General features: G+C 58.3%; 1 protein-coding gene across 1 annotated transcript in view; it reads left to right on the top strand.

Moving 5' to 3' along the window:
* The first annotated feature begins 1,208 nt into the window (after positions 1 to 1,208).
* NBAS (NBAS subunit of NRZ tethering complex) overlaps positions 1,209 to 23,015 on the top strand; it is a 141,176-nt gene continuing 119,369 nt past the window's right edge. The window contains exons 1-9 of the mRNA XM_044663007.1: positions 1,209 to 1,322; positions 4,641 to 4,695; positions 5,557 to 5,593; positions 6,929 to 7,006; positions 10,860 to 10,907; positions 11,612 to 11,655; positions 12,065 to 12,198; positions 13,077 to 13,210; positions 13,296 to 13,394. Of these exons, the coding sequence (XP_044518942.1) occupies positions 1,209 to 1,322; positions 4,641 to 4,695; positions 5,557 to 5,593; positions 6,929 to 7,006; positions 10,860 to 10,907; positions 11,612 to 11,655; positions 12,065 to 12,198; positions 13,077 to 13,210; positions 13,296 to 13,394 (743 nt within the window). The remainder of the gene's footprint in view (positions 1,323 to 4,640; positions 4,696 to 5,556; positions 5,594 to 6,928; positions 7,007 to 10,859; positions 10,908 to 11,611; positions 11,656 to 12,064; positions 12,199 to 13,076; positions 13,211 to 13,295; positions 13,395 to 23,015) is intronic.

The raw sequence follows: 23,015 nt of genomic DNA on the forward strand, positions 1-23,015 counted from the left end.
CCTTCCTCTGTGACCTGCGGAGCTCTGGATAGAGCCAGCCAGCGGGGAATCAGAAGCCCAGGGCAGCCCTTGGCTCTCTGGGACTGAGTCACAGAGGTGCGCGCCTGGGACCCGGGACCTGCTGGAGGGAGCTCGCCAAGAAGCTGGGGGAGGGTGGCTTCTTCTACCTGGGCCAGAGAAGCGATGGGGGGCGCCAAGGGCAGCCCGACCCCCGCCGCGACTCGGGCACCTGCTCCCTCACAAACAAGTTGTCTGGACTGTTTCTCCCAATGGCTCTTCCGCAGGGCTCTGCCTCCTTGGGGCCAGAGGGATGCCCGCAGCGGCTGCTCCTTCTTTGTGCAGCCCCATTAATGGCAGCAGTGGGGGAGAGGGTTAGCGCCCTGCTGCGGTCCTGGGGACACATCCTGGTGTGAAACCTCCGGGCGTGAAGCCTGGGAAAAGCGCAGCACGACTAAAGTGGTCAGAAAAGCCACCGCTCGCTCTTTCGGAGGCACCAGCTGTGCCAGGAGGGACACGAAGGGATGTTCGGGAGCCGCTGCCAACGCCTGGGCTGGGGGCAGCCTGGGGCTGGCGGGGCTGGGGTGGGGGGAGCGAGGCCCGTAGTCTCTGCTGGGGGCCAAGCCCTAGCGGGGGCAGAGGGACCCGTGGGAGCCAATTGGAGGAGGGAGGGAGAGAGCGCCAGGGCTGGAGACTTCTGCAGAGCTTCGGGATGGGGGTGGCATAGACATCCCTTCCCTTTAGAAAGGCCATCTTGGGGGGCAGCTGGGTGGCTCAGGGGATGGAGAGCCAGACCCAGAGATGGGAGGTCCCGGGTTCGAATGTGACCTCAGACACTTCATTGCCTAGCCCTGACCACTCCTCTGCTTAGGAACCAATACACAGCACGGATTCTAAGACGGAAGAGAAGGGGTTAAAAAAAAACAAACAAACAACAAAGGTCATCCTAACAGTCGGCATGGGCCAGGCTTGGCGCAGCCGCAGTCGGAGGCCGCCCCCCCCAGTCTTGGCCCCGCCCCTGGCGGCTGCGAACGCGGAGTGCTCTGCGTGTCCCTGGCGGACTGCCGTAGCCCCGGGCCACGCCGTCAGACGGGGCAGTCCGAGAAGGTGGCTCGAGCCTCCGGGCCCCGCCTCCGCCGGCGGAGAACGCGGAACGCTCCACCTGCTCCTCGCGCGTTGCCGTAGTTCGGCTCCTGCCTCAGCCGGCGAACATGGCGGCCGCCGAAGAGAGGCCGCCTTCCGGGCCGGGGTCGGAGAGCGAGGACGAGAAGATTCTCTACGACCTGCTGGTCAACACCGAGTGGCCGCCGGAGACGGAGGTGCAGGTGAGCCGCACCGGGGCCCTGGTCCGGGCTGGGGACCGGAGGCCGAGGGGCCCCGGGCTGCCCTGGAGCCTCTTGGGGGAGCCACGTCATCCCGCCCGCGGGAAGGAGGGCCAAACTCCGAGGGGGCGGGAACAGCGTGGTCTAGCTAACCGCTCACTAGCGTCTGGGGTTGTCATGGCGACCGCGGAGGCTTCCGCTCTGGGCTGCTTATCTCCGAGGGATGGGGGTGGCTTTCGGGGTTCTGGGGTCCAGGGGACACCCCCACCCCTGTTAAAACTCCAAACCGCACCCTGGGCTTAGGCCCAGGGAGGGCACTGTGACCCTGGTCAAGTCGTTTCCCCGCTGTGTAGGGCTTCTCCAGGAAGAAGACCGGGACAATGTCAGACTCCTCGGGAGCCCTTAAAGGTTGGCCGAGGCCTTTGTGAGGGCTGGAAGTCCGGCCTGCTTTACAGAGGAGCAGGTGGAGGCAGGCAGAGCTTCGGCGACTTGGCCAAGGTCTTGCAGCTGACTCGTTCTGCTGCACACCTCGCCAGCATCATGGGGCTAAGCGGGAAGCCGGAATTTCGTAGATGGGGAAACTGAGGCAGGGCCCTGGACCGGGCTAGGAATCCGGGGCTTTTCCTTCTCTCAGTCGTGCCCCCCAGCCCTTGTGGTCCGGTGGTGGGGGCCAGGCACCTTGCTGCCCAGCAGGATTCCCTGGGCCTTGTTCCCTCTGCCCCCCAGCTCTTCCTTCCTTGGCCAGGTGAGCACGTGCCCCGGCCCCTCAGGAGGTCCCCTGGGGGGGGCTGTGCTCAGGCCCTGGACAGCTGGGGTGGCCTCAGGGGGGACAGTGTGGACCATGAGTTAGAGCTCCGGGGTGCGCTTTCTCCCTAGGCCCCTGCCAGAGCAGCCCCACCCCCTTCTGAGCCTCCCACGGCCCGGGGAGGGTGGGGGGCAGCCTGAGCTTGGTCCCTGGGTCCTGGGCAAGGCCTCGATGCTCCCTGACCCTTGTTGGCGGAAAGTTTGATTTCAGAAGCCCGCTAGGGATTGGGGTCCACCTCTGGGGGGGCCTCTCCCAAGGCCCGGCCGGCTCCATAGTACCGATGGGACAGACGGCCTTGGTCCAGGGCTGCCTGAGGGTCCTCCTGGCCTTGGCCAGCAGCCGTGGGGCTGCAGGGCTTCCGGGTGCCAGCTCACCGCCAGCTTCTCGCCCGGGACCTTCAGAAAGCGATGCCTTTAGAGCCCGTGCCAGCCGGAGCCGCCGGGGCCCGCCGTGGCCAGAGCCCCTGAGCCCCAGGGGGGCAGTGTCCCCTTTGCTTCTCCCCAACATGAGCTCAGGCTTCCTCTGCCCATTGGAGATGCCCGTCTCCCCAGCTGGCCTGTTTCTTCCTGCATTTCCTCCTGCCCTTTGCTGGGGAAAGTCCTGAGGACTTCGGCCATCTCTCAGAGCCATTCTGGTGCTGCGGCGGCTCACTGCCTTGTGCGAGGCCTGCTGCCGGGGGGCTCATTCTCTCCTTGTGACCCTGAAGGTTTGTGGGAGAGCCTGAGGCCCGAGGGGGCCACTTCCCTGTGTTTGCTCTGTGGTCAGTGCCTTCCCAGTGCTCTGGCCAGTCAGCCCTCGCAGCTGCAGGCGCTCTCGGTTTTAGCAAGTGCCCATCACCACAGACTTCGAGTGGACAGTAGTATTGGCGTGCCTTGTCCAGCGGGCAGGGTTCAGCTGTTCCCCTGCTTTAGGAGGGGGCTTTGATTTTCTCCTTTTGGGGGCTGGCTGTGGGATCAGGCCACTCGGGCACTTCTGACCCGGAGGTGTATCGGTGATGCTGGTCCGGTGGAGATGGGCCTCAGGCCGAGTGCTGGCCTGGTCTGAGCCCCTGCTGGCTGGACGCTGCTCTTTTCTCTGTAAAGCAGATAAGGGAGCCTTCTCTGGGCCCTCGCCCGGGCATGCAGTGCCCCTTCCAGGCTGGGTGTTCACTTTCCCCCCAGAGGCTGCTCTGAGCCCTTTTCATTTTGTCGGGCAGTAATCATTTTCAACTCTTAGTTTTTCCTCCTAACATTCCCTGCTCCCATTGAGGGCACCAGTGTGGCTCACTAGCTGGGTGCCATCCTCTGCTGCTCTCCCTCAGTCCTCCCATGTGCCCGGTCCATGCCAATCCTGCCTTCTCCCTTCATATCACCTCTTGCTGAGGCCCTGTCCTCTTTGCTAGTGGCTGGCCTCAGTGCCTGGTGGGTGCCCCTGCTTTTGGGCTATCCCTTTTCTCAGCTGCCACAGGGATGTGTCCAAAAACGGAGGCACCTCCTGCTTGATGAGCCTATAAGGATTTAAAATGAAAAAGGCTGTTATAAATATAGAAATTAGTATTTTAATTAAAGCCATGCTGATAGATAGTTATTAGACCACACGCTTGTAAGCATTCAAAACTTGCCGCCTAGCCATAATTGTCTCCTGTCTCCTCCCGAGTCTGCTGGCCAAGAGACCCTCCCTCCTAACCCAGGAGATTATAAACTCTTCCCTGCGTCGAGACGTAGGCCTCCCCACACCCAAAGAACCGGAACCGGAAACCCGTTGGACCACAGGAAATGTAGTTTGATACATTTCCCATGTCCATAGAAAATATATATACTTTTAGATGGCATTTCCCAAATTTCACTTTTACAAGCCCCAGTGGGCCTCTTCCCTCAAGGACCAAATAGGAAGGGTCTCGGGTACTTAAAGTCCTGTCCTCCATGCACTTAGGGATCCAGCCCCCCAGCCTCCCATCACCAGGCCTTTTCCTTGGCTATTCCCTGTGCCTGGGATGCCTTCCCTCCCTAGCTCTTCCTCTTGGCTCAGACCCCAACTTCTTCCCAGGGGCTTTGCTGATTCCTTAGTGCTGCCATGAGGTCTCCCCAGGAGAATGGAGGCTCCCTGGTGGTTAGCAAGAGCCCCCTGGACAGTCAGTGCTTAATGAGTGCCTAATGACTGATCGACGCTTCCTTGGGGCTTTATAGCTTGTGTTCCATCTCTCTTGTGATTTGGGGGGGCTAAGCACCCTCATGACTTACCCAAGGTCTTGCGGCTCAGACTCAAAGTGGGGGGCTCCCATTCAAAGCCGAGCACTAGCCCGTATCGACTTGTCTTCATCTCCTTCCAAGGCGATGTCAGGGTGAGGGTGAGAGGCTGCGACCTCTGAGTGTCCTCAGTGCCCCCACCCAGGCTGAGGCCTCCAGACCCCCCCCCCCCCCCGGGGTGAGAGAGCTGCTATGCCCAGACCTTTGCTGAAGTTATGGGAAAGAAGCAAATCTCTGAGTCCAGCGATGTTGGAGATGCCACAAGATGATGTTTTATTTCTCTAATTGCAGCCTCGAGGCACCCGGAAACATGGCGCATCCTTTATCATCACCAAAGCAATTACAGGTAAGCTGCCGCTGCTGCCTTTTGTGTCAGGGAGAATTCTGGAGCACCCTCTCCCCTGGGCCTGACAGAGCCCCTGGTGGGCCCCGGCAGCTGAACAGTCATCGAGGGTGCTCTAGAACGGGCCTGTTACCGGCCACACGAGGCACCGCTGGAGCTCGGGGGGGCCGAGGAGGAGGCCTGGCTTCAGGAGGCTTTCCTTGTAGTCAGTCCCGCTGGAGAGGAATCCTCCCTTTTCCCCCTCCTCCCCTCCTTGAGACCCCACCGAGAAGAAGAGGCAGCAGGGAGAGGACCTGCCCGAGCTCCCAGACTGAGGACTTGGGACCGGAGGGGGCTGGTGCTGACCCTGAGCCACCCGCACTCTGCTTGGGGAGCCAATGCAGCTGAGGCCCTGAGGCCCAGATCTGGTGCTCACACACTCCCGTGGAGGCCTGGACCTCTCTTTGGGCCTCTGGCCCGAGGGAGGCTGCCTGAGGCCGGGTCCTTCCTAGCCCTCTGCTGTCCTTGCCTAAGAGGCTTGGCCCCAGCTGGACCCGGACCATCAGGAGCAGGACTCCGGCCTTCTAAGCCCTTGGGTCGGTATGGACTCTGGGTTGAGCTCAGCACCTCCGTCTTGGCTCATCTGTTCGGTAACAGCCAAGTGTCCGCACAGCACAGCCAGGCTTCGCTGATGCCGCTGAACTGGCCCTCAGGGTTCGAGTTCCAGGGAAGGGGGCCCCTGGGCACAGACGGACGCTGTCTCTGTGGGAGCGCCTCCGTGTTCACGCTCTGCTGCCTGAGGGGAGGGGCGCTTCCCTCTGGGCCCCACTAGCGGCCATTCGAGAGCCTGGCGAGGCTTTTAACGCCCTCCTCTTTATTTCCCAGGGCCTCTCCTCTTCTTCCGTCAGTACATCTGGTACAGGTGAGCCTGGAAAACAGCGATGGAGCTGCTTGTGGCTTGGGGGTGCTTGTGAGGAAAGAGAGTTCTCCCAGCCGTCATGGCCGGCTGCAGCCATTGACCTCTGGAGGAACTCGGTATCGAACTCTTTGAGGTGTCTCAGAGCCCCTAGAATTGCTACCTGGGCCTCTCTGCCTCTGCACCTCAGCCTTGGGCAGAGGGGAGCAGAGATCTGATGCTCTCCAGGCAGTATTCTGCTTTCCTGATGTAGGATCTTATCCCTTGGCCTTTGGGAAGACTTTGGGGAGCCCAAGCCTGACCGCTGCCCTTGTGAGACTGCCGGTCTGAGGCACGATTATCCTGTGGTTTTGCCAGGGGGTTCATTATGGGGAGGACTCTTTCTGTCACTTTTACTGCCCAGGATACCCCTCTCCTCTTTGTTACTCAGAAAGTTTTTAGAAGAGAATGTAGGGGCAGCTGGGTAGCTCAGTGGATGGAGAGCCAGGCCTAGAGACAGGAGGTCCTGGGTTCAAATCCAGCCTCAGATACTTCCCAGCTGTGTGATCCTGGGCAAGTCACTTGACCCCCATTGCCTACCCTTACCACTCTCTTCCACCTAGGAGCCAATACACAGAAGTTAAGGGTTTAAAAAAAAAAAAAGAGAATCTAAAAGGAATAGAGAAGAACAGAGACATTTTAGCAAAACTAACCTACCAGGGGTGGTGAGGGGGACCCTTGAGTAGGTAGCCTATACCCTGCTTGTGGCCTGGGATATCACTTCTGGGAGCTATCCCAGCATAGAGACTTTTAAGGATTAGTGCAGAGTCTTGGGGAGAGAGACAGAGACACACACACACACACACACATAGACAGAGACAGAGACAGAGACAGAGACAGAGGCACAGAGAGAAAAAGAGGGGAGAAAGGGACAGAGAGAGACAGAGCTAGGAAGAGAGAATGAGAGAGAGAGAGAGAGAGAGAGAAAGAGAGAGGGGAGAAAGGGAGAGAGAGAGCTAGAAAGAGAGAACTAGGGAGATACAGAGGCAGACAGGGAGAAAGAGAGAGAGACAGAGCTAGAAAGAGAGAACTAGAGAGACACAGAGAATGTGTGTGTCTGTGTATGTGAGAGATTCAAACCCAGCTCCTGGCCCCTGGCCTCTGGGAGCCCCCTGGGTTTATGCCTGGTAGCTGTGTTTAGAGGAGCTGCCTGCGTTCTGAAGAAAGGTCAGGCTGCTCTGAGGCACCTGCCAGTCTGCTGGCCTTGGCGCTCTCCCCTTGGGTTCCCAGACTGAGGCTCTGTGGCCTTTCTGCCTGCATCCAGCTGGCTTTGTTTTAAACAAAATGTTCCTGTCGTTTCAGCCCGACGGCGTTTTTACTCCCCGATGGACTGGTCCGCTTGGTCAATAAGCAGATAAACTGGCATTTAGTACTTGCAAGGTAAGGCCCTGCGATTTCCCACCACGGAGCCTCGGGAGCTTGGCCTGGGACACGGTCCTCAGATGAAAGTGCGCCGGGGAGCTGGGAGACGGCTCGAGCACTTACATCGGCCCAGTGTTGGCTGTGGCTACGGGAAAGAGGAGAGCGGCTTCGGGTGCCTCGGTCCCAGCTGTGGGGTGCCCTAGGATGGGATCCTCAGAAGCTCGTCTGGTTGGAAAAGGAAGACTTGAAGCAGCTCTTGTTTCTCTCTTCCTTTGGGCCTTCCATGGCGCATCCACGCAGCCTGCAGGAGGCTCCCGGCTCCCCTTCCGGAGGTGCCAGCGTGGCATTCCATCTGCCTAACTGGTGTCGTGTCTGGCTCTCACTCTTGCTTCTCGACTAGCCTTTCTCCTTTGCTGATCACATCTTAGGTGGTGTCTCATGTCTCTGTAGGAGGGCAAGATTCCACCGTTTAGGCTCCCGACGGAAAAAAGGGAGTTCAAAGGATGGCAAACACTCCAGGGTGCAGCCTGCTCTCTTCCCTTTATTCCACTGGGGTCAAGTTCATTTTTATCTTCAGGCTCTGTCCAAGTATAGATAACCGTGCACACATATATACATATATGCCTTCCTCTCCCTCCTCCTCCCCTTCTCTCTCTCTCTCTTTTCCCCCATTTTCTCTTTCATCTCCCTCTTTCTCTGCCTCCCCTCTTTTCCTCCTTCCTTCCCTCTCTGTCCGTCTCTTTCTCCTCTCCCTCCCTCTGTCTCTCCTCTCTCTCTTTCTCCTTTTTTACTCTTTCTCCTCTTTCTTCTCTCTTTCTTGCCTCATCTCTCTTTCTCTCTGTCTCTGTCTCTCCCTTTCTCCCTCTCTCTCTTTTTTCTTTTTTCTCTTTCCTCTCCCCTGCCCCCTTTCAGCAGACCCACTCAGCGGGTCAGAGTCTGGGCAGGAGCATTTTTTGTCCCCTTGGTGTTTCCTGTGTGGATTGTCAGCTGATCTCTTTTGTGTAGCCGAGTATGTCATCCAGTAGTATCTGGGGCTTGGAGGCTTGCTGTGGTTGGCGTTGTACCACCTGCAGATGAGCATCTCGAGGACTTCGCCGTCACAGGGAACCCTCCTTCCTCTTGGATGGTGTGAGCCTCCGCCGTGTCTGGCACACGTACGTGTCCCTGCTTGAGGGCTCATGGAGAGCGGTCATCCAAGGTCATCCAACACCACGGTCCTACCAGTAAGGACATCGTGTCCTTCCTCCTGGGAGTTTGCCGAGTCCTCTTTGTACCCTGAGCTGCCTCGAGGGGCGGGGGGGCCCAGGGGGCCGTCCTCCTCCTCCTTCTCTTCTTCTGTGGCAGTCTCAGTCACCCCCACATCTTGTCCCGGCACTCTCTTGGCAGCTCCCATATTTCCGTCTTTGTTTCCTTCCTTGGGGGGCCCCAGACTCAGCCTCATTCCCAGCTACATGCTGAGCGTCTTCAGCCGGATGTCCCTGAGGCAGTTCCAACTCGGGACCCCCCAAGGAGGACTTTCTCTCTTTCTCTCGAAGCTCCTCGTCTTCTTCACTGCCCAGTTTCTGCCGTGGGCCGCGCCGTCCTCAGAGCCCTCCTCCACACCCCCTTCCCTTCCATCAGAAACACCGAGCGAGGCTTTATTAAGGGTCAGTTCTGGGCCGGACACGTGCTTGGTGCAGGGGCCACAGTGACGAAGAAACATGAGACAGTCCCTGGGCAAAAGGCACTTCTATTCCAGGGGGAGACAGGAAGGGCGCCCATCATCGGGGTGGGGGTGGGGTCCCTGAACTCCAGGGCTGCTCTAAGCCCCAACAGCTATCGTAGCTCAAAGTCCCCAAGACTTCTGGGACTTCCGGCAAGTGCAGAATAACCGTAAAGAGAAAGAATACAAATAAATGCCGAGCTGTGACGTTCAGGGTCGTTTGTCAGAGAGGAAGCTAGCAGGAGGCATCAGCAGAGTCTTTTTTAAGTTAAAATTTTTTTAAGAAAAAATAATTTTTTTCAGTTAACAAAAAGAATCACCTTTCTCCCCCCTCCTTCCTTTCCCCTGCTGCAAAAGAGAGGAAGCCCACATCCTTGTAGCAAGGGCCAAGCAAACAATATTTGCCGTATTCCGTCTTGGGGAATGCCTCCTGCTGCCCTGTAAGCCCACTCTATCCCTCGGGCAGAGGGTGGGCTGAGGGCTCTGTTCTGGGGGCAGTAGAGTCCTGGCTGGTCATTGGGCCGGGCCTTAGGAAAGGCTTCGTGCAGAAAACAGGGTTTGAGCTGCATCTTAGGAGAAGAGAGGAACCCCAAGGAGGGAAAATACTCTAGGTGTGTGCAAGAGCTGGTGCAAAGGGCCGGAGGTGGGAGATGGAGGGTCATGGACAAGGTGTGGAGAGGCCACTTGGGCCAGAGGGCGGAGAGGGACAGGCTGGAAAGGCTGGGCTGGGCTTTGCCTGGGATAAAGGGAGTCAGTTTTAAGCACCCCCAAGGCAGTTGGGGGTGTGGGATTGCACCTTGGAGAGGGATTGGGGCCGACTGGATCCCTCTGAGAGTCGTTGGCCTTGAGGTCACCCCAGGGACCCCATAAAAGGGCTCAGCCAGAGCCTGGAGAATCCTCGCAGTTGCAGTGTGATCAGCGAACGCTTAGTAAGTGTCCTCTGTATGTATGCCCGGCCACGAGGGAGAGTGAGGAGGGGCGGCCTGACGGCTCAGTGGGGAGAGCCAGCAGAGCCCGGAGATAGGTGGTGAGCGGCGTTGGGGCAGCCGAGCCGTCCGGGAGGAGGCCTGAGAACGGACCCTCGGAGGGCCGCTCGCTTTGGGCTGAGCAGGTTCCAGCTCGCTGCCGTGTAGTCTGCCCCGAGCTCTGCCCCTTCCCTGAGCCCCCCTGAGAGGCTTGTCCTGGGCTGCCTCTGGTCCTGGCGTGCTCTTGTCTCTTCTGCTCACCAATGGGCCCCCCCCCCCCCAGACTGGCTCCCCCACACAGGCCCCCCTGGGCTGGCTCTGCTCTCCTCTGGCTTGGCTCTCTTGGTCTCGAGGCCCTTCCCCATCGTGGCCGCCCCCTGTGGACGCCGCCACTGTCCAGCTCATTACTGGCCTTCCCGGCCTGTGCCTAGGACCGGATGATGTCCTTCAGCCGGGGCTCGCCAGGCCTGGGGATGCTGCTTGGCCTTCCCGTGTAGCCTCGTGCTGTCTCGGTGCTCTCAGAGGCCCTGGCCACGCTGGCCTGGCCTCACCCCAGTCTTTTTAAGAGGAGCCACGCCAACACCCCATCTTCCTGTCTCCCCCCGAATCTCCTTGGCTCACTCTCCAGCCAGAAGCTCTGGGCAGCCCCTCATCACTGCTGGGGGCCCTCCCTTTCGCAGGCCGGTCTGCTTGTCGGTCATAGACGGTGTAATGGTGTTGTGGACAGGCCGACACCCGTGGCTCTGCCCCTCCTGGTCACTTTCTGGGGCTCTGGCCCTGCCACCGGGCCGTACAAGTCTGCCCAGGGAACTCTGGGGCCATCTTGCTCTTGTCTTTGCTCCGAAGGCCAGATGATTCATGAGCTGCTAGTTAGCCTTTGGGGGTGCTAGGCTGGCCCCTAGGTCGGACTCTGCTGGTCCTGGGCCGTCTGGCACCCTTCCAGAACCTGCTCTGGGCTTTGCTGGCCCAGCCTGGACATGTGGGTTTGGGCCCTCGCTCCCACCCCGGCGGGCAGTCGGGGAGGCGTCATGGTCAGCTAAAAAGGGCGAGAGATGGAAAACTCGGGGCAGAACGGATCATTTTGAGTGGATGACGCTGGGAAGGCAGACGGAGCCTTTAAAGGCCCTGCCAGGAGGAGAGGCAGCGAGGAGCCCTGAAGGCTTTCCTGCTGTGGCTCACTATCCCTCCCTTTCTCCCTTTGCAGTAACGGCAAGCTTCTGGCAGCGGTTCAAGACCAGTGCGTGGAGATCAGGTAACGACCCTCTCGGCCACCTTCCAGGTGTCCGAGGCCGGCCCTGGCCGAGGCGTGGGGGCGCTGTCTCGGGGGAGGCGTGGACTTCCTGGTGTGGGGTGCCGGGCAGTGGTGGCTCCGGGCACAGAGACCGACTCATCACGGGGGGCCAGCTTCCCGGGCGCGGGCCTGTGAGGGCGGCGGAGCTCCGAGTAGGACAGACGCCCTCGAAGGAGCTCAGGCTAGGCCGGGTGGGGGTGGTGGGTGGCGCCGACCCCGTCCCCAACTGTTTCTGTTGTCGGTCCTTGGCCGAGCTGTGTCGGGCCCTTGTCTGGCCAGTGTCGGCCTTCACGTCCCCCAAGCAGGTGGCCAGGCTGTCCAGCGGCACCGAGGGTCCCTGTGCTGTGTGAGGCGTGGGGGGAGGATGCCGGGGTGGGAGGGCCCCTGCCCAGTTCTGGGGGTTGGAAGCCCCCACCTTCCGCCTTAGGAGCAACCCTAAGTGCAGGCTGAAGGGCTGGGCTATGGGGGTTCAGGGACCCGGGAAGTCCGAGGCTTCATTAGGACTCGGGGCCTTCCATCTTGAAGCCCGGCTTTCTGTCCCCGGAGCCCCCCGGCCGCCCCCAGCTTCCGTTTTTAGGAGACGAACAAGTGGTTTGGGGGCAGCCGGTGTGTCCGGGCGGCTCTCGGAGCGGCGCTCCAACCCTTGGCTTTGTCCCTCCCTTTAGGTCAGCCAGAGACGAGTTTACGTCCATCATCGGGAAATGCCAAGGTAGGACGTCGGAGCCCGTTTGCCGGGCGGCTTCGCCCCATTTCTGTGTGTCTCTTAGTAAGGTGGCGGCTTGGGAGGGGGGCTCTCCTGAGGCCACGTTATGGAGCTTATTAGCCTGGGCCAAGCCCTTCGTATGTGCCCGCCTGGACTCACTTCTCTGTGGGCTCCCCCCAACCTCACCCTGGGCCAGCACCAGCACCAGCACCAGCTCCTGCTTCAGGCTCTCTCCCGGCTTCAGAGGAGGCCGTTCAGGGCCTCGACGGCCGCGAATCGCTCCCGTCTCTGTCTATGCTGCTGACGGGCCCGAAGGGGGCGGTGCTGACCCCCTCCGAGCTCGGGAAGCTGGGGGGCTCGGGGCTGGCACCTCTTGTGCTTCCCCGGACCCAGACGCGGCCTCCCCCTCTCCTAGTGCCCAAGGACCCGAGCCCTCAGTGGAGACGCGTGGCCTGGAGCTACGACTGCACCCTGCTGGCCTACGCCGAGAGCACGGGCACCGTGAGGGTGTTCGACCTGGTGGGCAGCGAGCTCTTCATCATCCCGCCGGTAGGCTGCCGGGCCTGGGCCGGCCTGGGGGCTCTAAGTGCCCCCGGAGCCGGGCGGGGGCTGGTCCTGAGGAGGGGGACGCGGCCGAGGCCTGGGTGGAGAGAGGAGAGGGTCTGCTGGGAATGGAGGGAGGCTGCCTGAGCCTGGACCCTGGCCTCAGGCCCCAGGGAGCTGGACACTCAGATGTGCGTCCGAAGGTGACTCCTCCGGCTGTGGGCCTGCGGGTCACTGTGGGCCCAGGCCCGGGGCATGGCACTTGGTGCCAGTGTCTACACCCCAGGAGCGCTTGTGCCAGGGCAGCCTTTGCTCCTCCCCTTAAACTGGCCTGGGAGACCCTTCTTCAGGCGAGGACCCCGAGACCCTGGAGGTGAAAACCCTCCAGAGGTCATCCAGGGCCTCCAGGCCATGAGTGTCCACCTCCATGGTCCGGCTCTCTCTGTGGCCGTCGTCTGGGCTGCCAGGAGCGGCCATCCTGGGGCAGAAGGGAGCGTGTATGTGGCCATTGTCCTGGGAGCCCCAGTGGGGGAGATCTCCCCCAGACGTGACTTTGCTCCCCCGGGGCGCCCCTGGGAAGGAAGGAGGGAAGCATCCGCGCCATGCTTCCTGGGACAAAGCTCGCGTGCCGGGCCCTGAACCCCGGGGGGCCTGCAGACACGAGGGCAGGGCGCCTCCTCCGCCGACTGCGGGGCGTCTCAGGGCCACCAAACCATCAGGCAGCCGTGCCGAGGGCTTGGTCAGGAGAGCCCCCTCCCAGGGCCTGCAGCTCCTGCTTGGGGGAGCCCCTGCCTCAGCGCCCCAAGGATGGTCTGGCTGGGCGTCCTTTGGGCCTCCCCGCGTGGCTTGGGTTAAAGGTTGGGCTGTCCTTCTGTCCCCCGCAGGCGTCGAGTGGCCCGAGAGACCTTAGCTACGCCGTGTCTGGCCTCATATTCCTGGAGTACAAGGCGAGCGCGCAGTGGTCTGCGGAGCTGCTCGTCATCAACTACCGGGGAGAGCTGCGGAGCTACCTCGTGAGGTGAGGGCTGGGGCTCCCCGCCGGCCCGGGGTGGGGCCCTTCCCGGGTCCCCGCCTGATTTTGGGTCTCTCCTTTTCCCGTTCAGTGTCGGCACCAACCAGAGCTACCGAGAGAGCCACAGCTTCAGCTTTGGGGGCCGCTACCCCCACGGCGTCAGCACGGCCATTTACCACCCCGGACACAGGTAGGCGAGTGCGAGGGCCGGCCCTGGCCTTCCTGACAAGAGGCGCTCCCCGACTGGCGCGCTCCCTCTGAGCTTCTTCCCGGATTTCTTCCCATCCTCGGAGGTTCCCCGCCTTTGGAATCGGGGGGGCAGGAGGCGCTGCCTGGCATTTTGCCCGTCCCTTAGGGCACCCCCAGGGGAGCCACCTTTGGCCAGGTGAGGAGCTGATGCCTTCACGGTTCAGCTCATTCTGTGTTTTCTAAATTAAAAAAAAAACTTGGAATGGCTTTTAGAAATGGCACTTTGAGATTTACGTGTTTGGGGGCGATCGTCGGCCGATAGAGTTTCCCGACAACCAAAGACGCCCGAAAGTGGAGAGGCTGCTCTGGGGTGCTGGGAAGGCCGCAGAAGAGGCGCTTAGGGGGGCCAGGCTTGGGCGCGGGGGTGACCGAGCTCCCCCTGAGGTCCAGGGATTCTGGGGGCCTTGCCAGCCCTGGTGGCATCCCTGTGGGCCTAGCGCCCTTCGTGGATGCCCTGGTGAGGAGGCGCCTGCCCTGAGCACGGGCGGCCCTCAGACCAGCCACGGGCCATCTCCTGGCCCTGTGCTCCCCAAAGGCCCGCCGGGGCCTCGTGGCGTGGGAAGAGCAGATGCTCCTGGGCCTTAGTACAGTCCTAGCTCGCTGGGGCCGGGCAGGCGGTGTGGGTGCTGGCCTTGGGAGCTGCTGTCCGGCAGAAGCGTGGGGCAGTCTTCTTCCAGGGCTTCAGGCCCAGGATTGTAAGGAGGAAGGCCGGGGACCTCGGGAGGCGTCTCCTGCTCCCCTGCCTCCCTCTCCAGGGAGAAGCTCCTGCCCCAGCTCTCTGCTGACCCCTGGTCTCTCGTGTCTAGCTGGCTCTGCGGATGGTTGACACCCCGAGCAGAACCCGTGCTCTGAGCGTGGCCTCCCCTCCTTCCCTGCTCCCATCGGGGCAGTGCTCTCCCTCCCCCCGGCTCGAGCCCATCTCTTGGCCCCCTTCCCCACTCGGACGCCGCCTCTCTGCCACGTCTCTCCCTCTAGGCCTCTTGGCTCTCACCCTGGTGCAGACCCTCCTCCATCCCTTCTGTAGTCGCTGCTGGGGGTCTGCCTGCCTCCCCCCCTCCATCTGGCCGCCAAGGGGGTGCTCCTGAAGGGCAGCTCTGACCACGCCAGCCCGTCCCAGCGTCTAAAAGCTGATGGGCATTCGCAGCCAGCTGCCCCTTGACATCTTCTGCCTCCGGTGACCTCGGCCTTGCTGGGCCCCAGATGAAATGCTCATCCCCTGACTCTTGGCTCTGGGTATTTGCACCGACTGTCCCCTGGCCAGAGCGTCCGTCCTTCGTTCCTTCTCTGGCCCTCCCGGGCCTCCTTTCAGGCCCCGCTGACCCCCTCCGCCCCTCAGCTCCCACGTCTCCTGTGTGGGTCTCGGCTGTGTGCTTGCTCGTCACCCCCATTAGAGGGTGGCCCCCCCCCCCTTCTTACACCCTGCTTGGCACATAGTAGGTGCTTTGGAAATGTGTCTACACAGTGCTTTGTCAGCTTAAACAGACGCTGTGATTATTCTCGTTGGACCAGCAGAGCTAGAGGGTGGTTTCTGCCCTCGTGGAGGTTCTGGGGCGGCCCAGAGGCCTTCGGCCGGTGCTGCCACCTCGCTTCCCCCTCTGGCAGAGGCAGTGAATATTGTTGGTATTTCCTGGATTAGTCAGTGCAGGAACAGTGAGAAAGAAGACTGCTGGGCGACTCCTCCTTCCGGGAAGCCTCTGAACAGGGCCGGCCATTCCCTCCAGGCATGCAGCAGGGCGTCTGGAGAGCTGCAGGGGATCTTCCTGGTGCTTTTCTCTTTTCTCACACTCGATGGCACCCTCCTCGGAGCTCAGAGCCACCTTGTACGGGGTAGGATTGCTGCGCCTGCGAAGGGCGTTCTGTGCTCCGGGACCCTTTGGGCCTGGGTCTTTGGACACTCACTTTTCTGGGTTTCTAGAGACGGTTGCTTCCTGGCTGTCAAAGGGGAAGGGAAGCGCCACCCCACACTTTTTGGAGTTGAGGTTGGTTCTGGATTCTGGAGGGTCCGGAGTTGTGGGCCTTGTTTTGGAGCCGAATACGCCGGCCTCAAGAGGACTCGGGTTGGGCACAGCCTCTGGCTTCCTGTTCAGTGGGAAAAAAAGAGGGTTTTGTCTGATCTTCCCAAAGAATGGAAGAATTTGAAGACGGTCCATTGGCCCCTCCATCCCTCAGGGCTTGGGGCCCTCCACTGAGGGTGCGTTGCAACTCCATCAGCCAACACTTGGAAGACTTTAAACATTGTACACGATCTTCTCCCTCATGTTTCACTTTCCCTTTCTGAGAGGAGATGCTTCATTGTCGTTTAACCTGGGGCAGTGACCCCATCTCACCTGTTACCGACTTTCGTTTGTCCTGAAAAACCGAACTGAGCCCTTTCCGAGATAGACGCATTCTTGGGCTGCCATGACTTTCCCCCAACCTCCGAGGAAGACTCGTCGAGATCAGAGCTTGCGGGGGCTGGGCTGGAGTTTCTGCTGTCGCTCTCTGCCACGTGGATGCCTCTCGCAGTGGGCTCTTCTGCTTCCCTTAGGCGAGGGGCGCTGAATCAGCCGTCACGGGAAGGGGCCTGGCAGGACCTCCATCCGGTGAGGGTGAGCCGCGTGGCATGGAGCGTCAGGGCTGGGCTCGGACCCCGGGCCTCCCTTCCCAGGCCGGGGCCCTTTTTGCCGTGCTCTGGGGGCGTTATTTAACTCCCAACAAGGCCTTCCAGCATTTTTGCTCTCAGATGGAGAAGATGAAAGCCCTCGAGTGCCAGCGAGGAAGATCCGTTCTTGGCTGCGTCCACGAGCCTTTGTCCCCGACGGCCAGAGGCTGGGAAGGGCTCGGCCAGGATGTCTTCAGACCGACCTCGATGGGCTTCGTTCCGTCTTGCTGGACCGGAGGGAGCGGACCCAAGAGTTTAAGGAACCCAGCATTGAAGTTTGGAAGAAAATGTGTTGGGGGACGTCGTGCCCTGCCGGCGTCTTAGGAGAAGCACCAGTATTCGTTGGAATGGGGGGCAGCAAGGTGGCTCCGTGGACAGAGCGTCTGGCCTGGAGGTGGATGACCAGGGTTCAAATGTAGCTTCAGACACTTCCTAGCTGCGTGACTCTGGATGAGTCACTTCACCCCTGTTGCCTTGGAATCGATGTACAATATCGATTCTCAGGCAGAAAGTAAGGATTTAAAAATGAAAACAAACAGTGGGAAGCCGATCCGCCATTTTGTTTCTTGATCATGGCATCCTTTGAAGAAGGCCAGCCATGGACGTGCTCTCTGACCAGTCGTTGGTGAGCCTGGTCAAGGAGCCTCTTCATCTGCGCAGTGAGAGTCCAGAGGCCCTTCTCGTTTGGAAGCTCGCCATCTTTTTGGGTTGCACCTTCCACCTTGGAATCAAAACTGTGAATCAGGTCCAAGGCAGAGGGGGGTAAGTGACTTGGCCAGGGTCACGCAGCGAGGACGTGTCTGATGCCGGACCAGAACCTGGGAGCTCCCGACTCCAGGCCTGGCTCTCCTTCCATGGAGCCACACAGCTGCTCCCGTCAAGGGTTAGGAAAACCATTTTTATAAAAATCTCATTTTTGCATCACTTTATCTTGCGCCAGTCCCTCCCCTCAGCCCGGCCACCCTTGGAACGAAGCTTCTGAAGGGAAGGAGAGAAGCTGCCCACTACGAGCAGATGCCAGCCTGCCAGTCCGTGTCTCCCGCCGTGGACGCTGCTGATGCCCACCGGCGGGCCCGCACGACACCCTCTTCTGGCCCTGACTTGGGGCTCTTCGTCATCGGGTGGCAGCGGGCAGGACGCGGCTCGGGCACATTTTTCCCAAGGAGGGCTGGAGCCCAAAGCTGGCAGAAGACCCCAGGGAGGGTCGTGGCTCCCGGCCTCAGCCATGCCCGTGGTGCCACCGTGTGGGGTGGTCAAGGAAGCACCTGAACTTGGACTCACACCTCAGCTTGCTGCCTCCGCCACGTGGTGCCCAGGGGTCAGCCTGCCCTCCTTTCTGAGCCTCCGTGCCCGCTTCCCCAGCCCAGGGAGGGGCTCTGAAGGCCCTCGAGGGCAGCCCGCACCCCGTGGGCAGCTCCCCCCCGAGAATGAAGAAGGACCCGTGCCCCCAGGGCGGGCAGGCTGGCCGGTGCTGAGAGCTCCGAGAGGATGCCTGGCCGATGGCCCGAAGCTCTCACAGCAGCTCTGCCAGGCGAGTGGCATCCCTGGTCCATCTGGGGGGAAATGGGGTCGCCGAGGCCAGGCGCCAGGCAGGTGATGGGCCAGGACTTGGAGCAGGCCCAAAGGAGGCTCCTGGGGTTCAGGGCAGCCAGAGGCATCCCGGCAGCTCCCTCGTATCACAGATGAGGAAACGGAGGCTCAGAGAAGACCCGCCGAAGGATGAGGGCTGAGCCCTGGTCCTCGGGCTCGGGAGATGGCCGCCGTGGGGCTGCCCCGGGCCTTCCTTCTCAGGGTTTGGTCCTCGGCTCTTCCAGGTCTCCGGGCCGCCCCCCACCCCGGGACACAGGCTGTGTGACCGGCTCGTCCGTGCCCCCTCCTTTAGGAGTCAGCCCGTCCCACTGGCACCATCCTCGGGGGATCCACCTCAGATTCTGTCCTTCAGAACCTGGATGGGGGGACGTTTGGGTCCAGCAGAGACTCGGCACCGAGGCCAGAGCCCTGTTCTTTTTATCTGGGCCGGCGTCGTCGTAGGGGGCAGGCAGGCTGGCTGAGGAGGGACCCCAGACGGACAGGAGCCTCGTTTCCTCAGGATGCCGCTGCTTAGTTGGGGCTGAGCACCCCCTGGCAGAGCCTGGCAGCCCGGGCCCCTCGGCCTCCCGGAGCACGGCCTCCCCTCTGGGCTGGGCCTCCAGTGAGGCAGTGCCGAGCCATTGTTCTCGTGTTCACCGACTGACCCACCGACAGCCTGCCTGCCTCCCTCTGGGCCCGAACCCCTCCTGGAAGTGCTGGGATAGGATTCGAAGCCGGCCCTTCAGTGCCTTAAACGCTCCAGGCCAGGGGCTGCCTGGCACATGGCGAGTATTGAGTGCCTGTGGGGCGCGTGACGTGGGGCACATGACGTGGGTCACGCGATGTGGGGCATGAAGGCAGAAGGCTTGATGGGGGGCAGCCTCAGGATGCTCCGGGCTCAGTCACGTCCCGCACCAAGAGCCCAGGGGCTTCCTGCTGCAGCCTGACCCTCCCTCATGATGGGGGGAGGCCCCATCCTGGGGACCCCCATTTCCTGCGGTGTCCCCTTTTACGCCACCAGGTGGCGCCTTCTGCCAACAGATTTTTGGCTGAAAAAGGAAAAGTGTATTTACATCCAGATCAGTTCTGAGACTGCCCTTGTGTGACTGCATCCTCACCCTGTTCTCTGAGGGGCCCCCCTGCGTCATCTGCCCCTGGGTGCCCTCTCTAGCCTATGAGCTGTAAGAAGAGGTGCTGAGCCCCATTTTATGGCTGGGGAAGGTTTGCAAAGCGCTCAGCAGATCTTAGCTTAACTAATCTCCATTTTACAGAGGAGGAAACTGAGTCTCCAGTTTTTAACACTCACCTGGCACCCCCCAGCCAGAGGTAGCCAGAGCTGGTCTTTTGGCTGGGTAGAATCTGACCAGGCCCTTCTCTTTTCCATCCTGCTTGTCGAGTGGGCAGGCAGGCTTTGGCTCTCGGAGTCCTGCCCTCTTCTCCAGCGGGCGGGTGGGCATCCTGTCTCAGCTTCCCCCTTTGCAGGCAGGCGGGCGGGCGGGCATCCTGTCCCAGAAGCCCAGGGCTTAGCATGTCAGCCCTCCTGGGATGGAGCCCGGCCACAAGAGGGGTCAGAATTCTTTGGAGGAAATGGATGAGCTCGTATTTGGTGCCAAGATGAAGGTGCGCCCCGATTTAACGTGGGGATGTTGTTTTAATTATCGGGGTGGCTTGATCCTTTTTGTTTGAGATTTCCTTTAAACGCGCTCGTTCCCTGATAATTAGATCCCAGGCCTTTCATCCCCTCGTGTATTGCAATGGCATATTTTGCTCTAAAAAAACTTGGGATGAAATTCTGAAATATTCGCCATTTGCCCCTTTGATTCTAATTCTTCAGAGGAATTTGACTCCCCCTCCTGAATTCTAGCTTTTCCCTGGACTCCTCCATGGCCCCGACTTCTCAGAAAGCCCTGGGCTTGTCCAGTTGGAAGTCTCCCTGGGGTGGGTTCAGGGCCGGCTCTCTGAGTCCAGTCTGCCCAGGGGATGAAGGGCCGCCGTGGGGCTTATCTGGCCGCCATCCTTCCCCCTCTCTTGTCTCACGTTCTCCTGGTCATTGAAGCATCCGAGAATCCTCCCCGTGAGGCTTGTCACAAAGCTCGGGCCTGCCGGTGGGAGGAGTCTGCTCGCTCTCTGGGGAGCTTCTTCTCACCATCAGGCCTCTCGGGAGGCTGACCGTCAGGGATGGAGGCTCTGTGAGCCTGGGTCAGGAGGCCTCAGAGGTGGCTGCCCTTCCCATGCCAAAGCCCTGCTGTGAGGGCCCACACGCATTCTCAGAATGAGTCTCGCTCCCCTCCTCGTCTCTGCCACCCCTTGTCCCTTGTTCTGCCCTCTGGCAGGCTAAGACCTCTCTTTTTTAGAAAAAGAAACGGGGTAGCTGGGTGGGTCAGGCCTGGAGATGGGAGGTCCTGGGTTCCAGTCTGGCCTTAGACACTTCCTAGCTGCGTGACCCTGGACAAGTCACTTAACCCCCATTGCCTAGCCCTCACTGCTCTTCTGCCTTAGAACGGGTATTTAGTATTTGTTCTGAGACAGAAGATAAGGGGTCAAAAAAATAAAAAAAGGAATAAAGCCTTCTTTAGAATCTGACCGGAATTATCAGCGAACGTGGGCACAGAAGGGGAGATTGCATGGGCGCTGGGCACGCTGATTGCAGTTGATTTTTTAAGAACTGGATCCGTGGATTAGGATCACGAAATCCCTCCGCTGGTGGCTGCCCTCCCAGGCCCTCCCTCTGGTGTGCAACGAGCAGTTTTTCCGGCTCTTTACTTTGGTCCCTCGTCCTCCCCAGATGTCACTCTGGTCCTGCCCGTTTCATGTCTGCCTCCGTTTGTCAGAATCTGTCCTTTTCAGCAATGATAGGTAACCGATTCACTGTTTTGAACTTTGGCGTTCCAAATTCCGTGTCTCCCTCTCATCTCCCTCCCCTCCTCGACAAGGCAGGCACTTTTGGTTTCAGTTACACAGGTGAGGCCACGCCAAACACATGTCCGCACTCGCTGTGTCCACTCGCTGTCCATGACCTTCCTACACCAGATGGTCGTGTAGCCATTCCCCACCTCGTGGTCACTTGTTTCATTTGCACTTCTTTGCACTGACAAAAATGTGCTCTTACCCATCTTTTTTAAGAACGTGTTTTCTGGATTTTTCCGAATTTTAGAATTCGAGCTTTCCCCCTCCTGAGGTGGTGAATAGTCCGATACAGATCCTACCCATATTTTTATGGAATCCCTATTTCCATGTTGCTCACGCTGGGCCAGAAGACCTGTGACCCGCACGACAGACATCTCATGAAGGAGAAAGAGTGGACGATGCCTGCTTGGCTCTGCCCTCAGGCTCCATCGGTCCCTTCTTGTGGTCCTTTGGGCCTGCTTCCTGTTTCTCTGCAGAGTGGTCGTATCAGTCCGCAGTGCCACCAAGAACGGTGTCCCAGTTTTTCCACATCCCCTCCAGCATGGAGGATTTTCCTTTTTGGTCATGTGAGTCAGTCTGGTTGGTGGGAGATGGCCTCTTGAGTTGTTTTAGTTTGCATTTCTCTAACCAGTAGTGATCTGGAGCATTTCTTCATACGCCTATAGATTGTCTTAATTCCTTCCTCCGAGAACTGCCCATTCCTATCCTTTGACCATTTGTCAGTTGGGGAATGCTTTGGATTCTTACAAATCTGACTTCGTTCTCTCTATTTGAGAAATGAGGCTTTTGTCAGAGATGTTTGCCAGATTTTTTCTCTAATTTTTTGTTTCCCTTCTAATCTGGGTCAAATTGGTCTTATTTGTGCAAAGTCTTAAATTTAGTATAATCAAAATCATTTCATTTTTTGTAACATTCTCTGTGTTGTCTTTGGTCCTAAGTTCTTCCCTTATCCCTGCGTCTGACAGGTCAGCTTTTCCACGCTCCCTCTAACTTGTTTATTGTGTCACCCTTTATTTCGAGATCAAATATCCATTTTGACTTTGTCCTGTTGAGATGTTGGTCCATGTCATACTGCTTTCTAGTTTTCCCAGCAGTTTTGATGTTCTCTCCGCAGAAGCTTAGATCATTGGTTTTATAAACCCTGAGTTTCTTGGACATTCACTGTCGTGTGTTGATTCCCTGATCTGTTCCATTAATCTACCCCTCTCTTTTGTGACCCGTACCAGATTACCAGATGATCACCACTTTATACTCTAGTTTGATGTGTGCTATAGCCAGGCCTACTTACATGTTTTTGTTTTTTTTTTCATTCCCTTGACATTCTTGACCTTTTGTTCTTTCAGATGAATTTGGTTGTCATTCTCTGGGTGCTTTGATTGGTATGACACCATAGGCCTAGGTAGGACCATCGTTTTCACTGTATTGGCTTAGCTTATCCATGAGGAATGAATATTTTTCTAATTGTTTAGGTCTGATTTTTTTTGCGTGAAGAGTATTTTTGAATTGTGTTTACAAAATTGCTGGGTTTCTTTTGGTAGGTATGTCCTCAGGTATTTGATGTTGTCCAGTTATTTTCAATAGAATTTCCTTTCCCATCTCTTGCTGTTGGATTTTTTTGGTGTTAAATAAAAACGCCAATGGTTTATGTGGTTTATTTTGTATACAGTGACTTTGCTGAAAGTTAATTATTTCTGTTCATTTTTTTGGTCAGTTCTCTTAGTATTCTCTAGGTATGTATACCATGATATCCATTGCAAAATGATGACATTGTTTCTTCATTGCCTATTTTAATTTTAATTTTCTTTTTTTTTTTGCTCTTATTGCTATAGTGAGCATTTCTAGTATAATATTTTTTAATAATATTTATTTTTTTAGAAAAGTTAACATGGTTGCATAATTTATGCTCTTACTTTCCCCTTCACACCCCCCCCCTCCTCCATAGCTGGTGCACATTTCCACTGGTTTTAACACGTGTCATCGTTCAAGAAACCCAATTCCAAATTGTTGATAGTTGCATTGGTGTGTTAGTTTTGAGTCTACATCCCCAATCATGTCTGCCTCAACCCATGTGTTCAAGCAGTTGTTTTTCTTCTGTTTCCAATTCTGTAGTTCTTCCTCTGAATGTGGGTAGCATCTTTTCCATAAATCCCTCAGAATTGTCCTGGGTCATTGCATTGCTGCCAGTACAGAAGTCCATTACATTCGATTTTACCACAGTGTATCAATCTCTGTGTACAGTGTTCTCCTGGCTCTGCTCCTTTCGTTCTGTATCACTTCCTGGAGGTCTTTCCAGTTCACATGGAATTCCTCCAGTTTATTATTCCTTTGAGCACAATAGTATGCCATCACTAGCATATACCATAATTTGTTAAACCATTCACCAGTTGAAGGGCATACCCTCATTTTCCAGTTTTTTGCCACCATAAAAAGCACAGCTATAAATAT

The sequence above is a fragment of the Gracilinanus agilis genome, chromosome 2, assembly GCF_016433145.1.
Source record: "Gracilinanus agilis isolate LMUSP501 chromosome 2, AgileGrace, whole genome shotgun sequence".
Taxonomy (NCBI): domain Eukaryota; kingdom Metazoa; phylum Chordata; class Mammalia; order Didelphimorphia; family Didelphidae; genus Gracilinanus; species Gracilinanus agilis.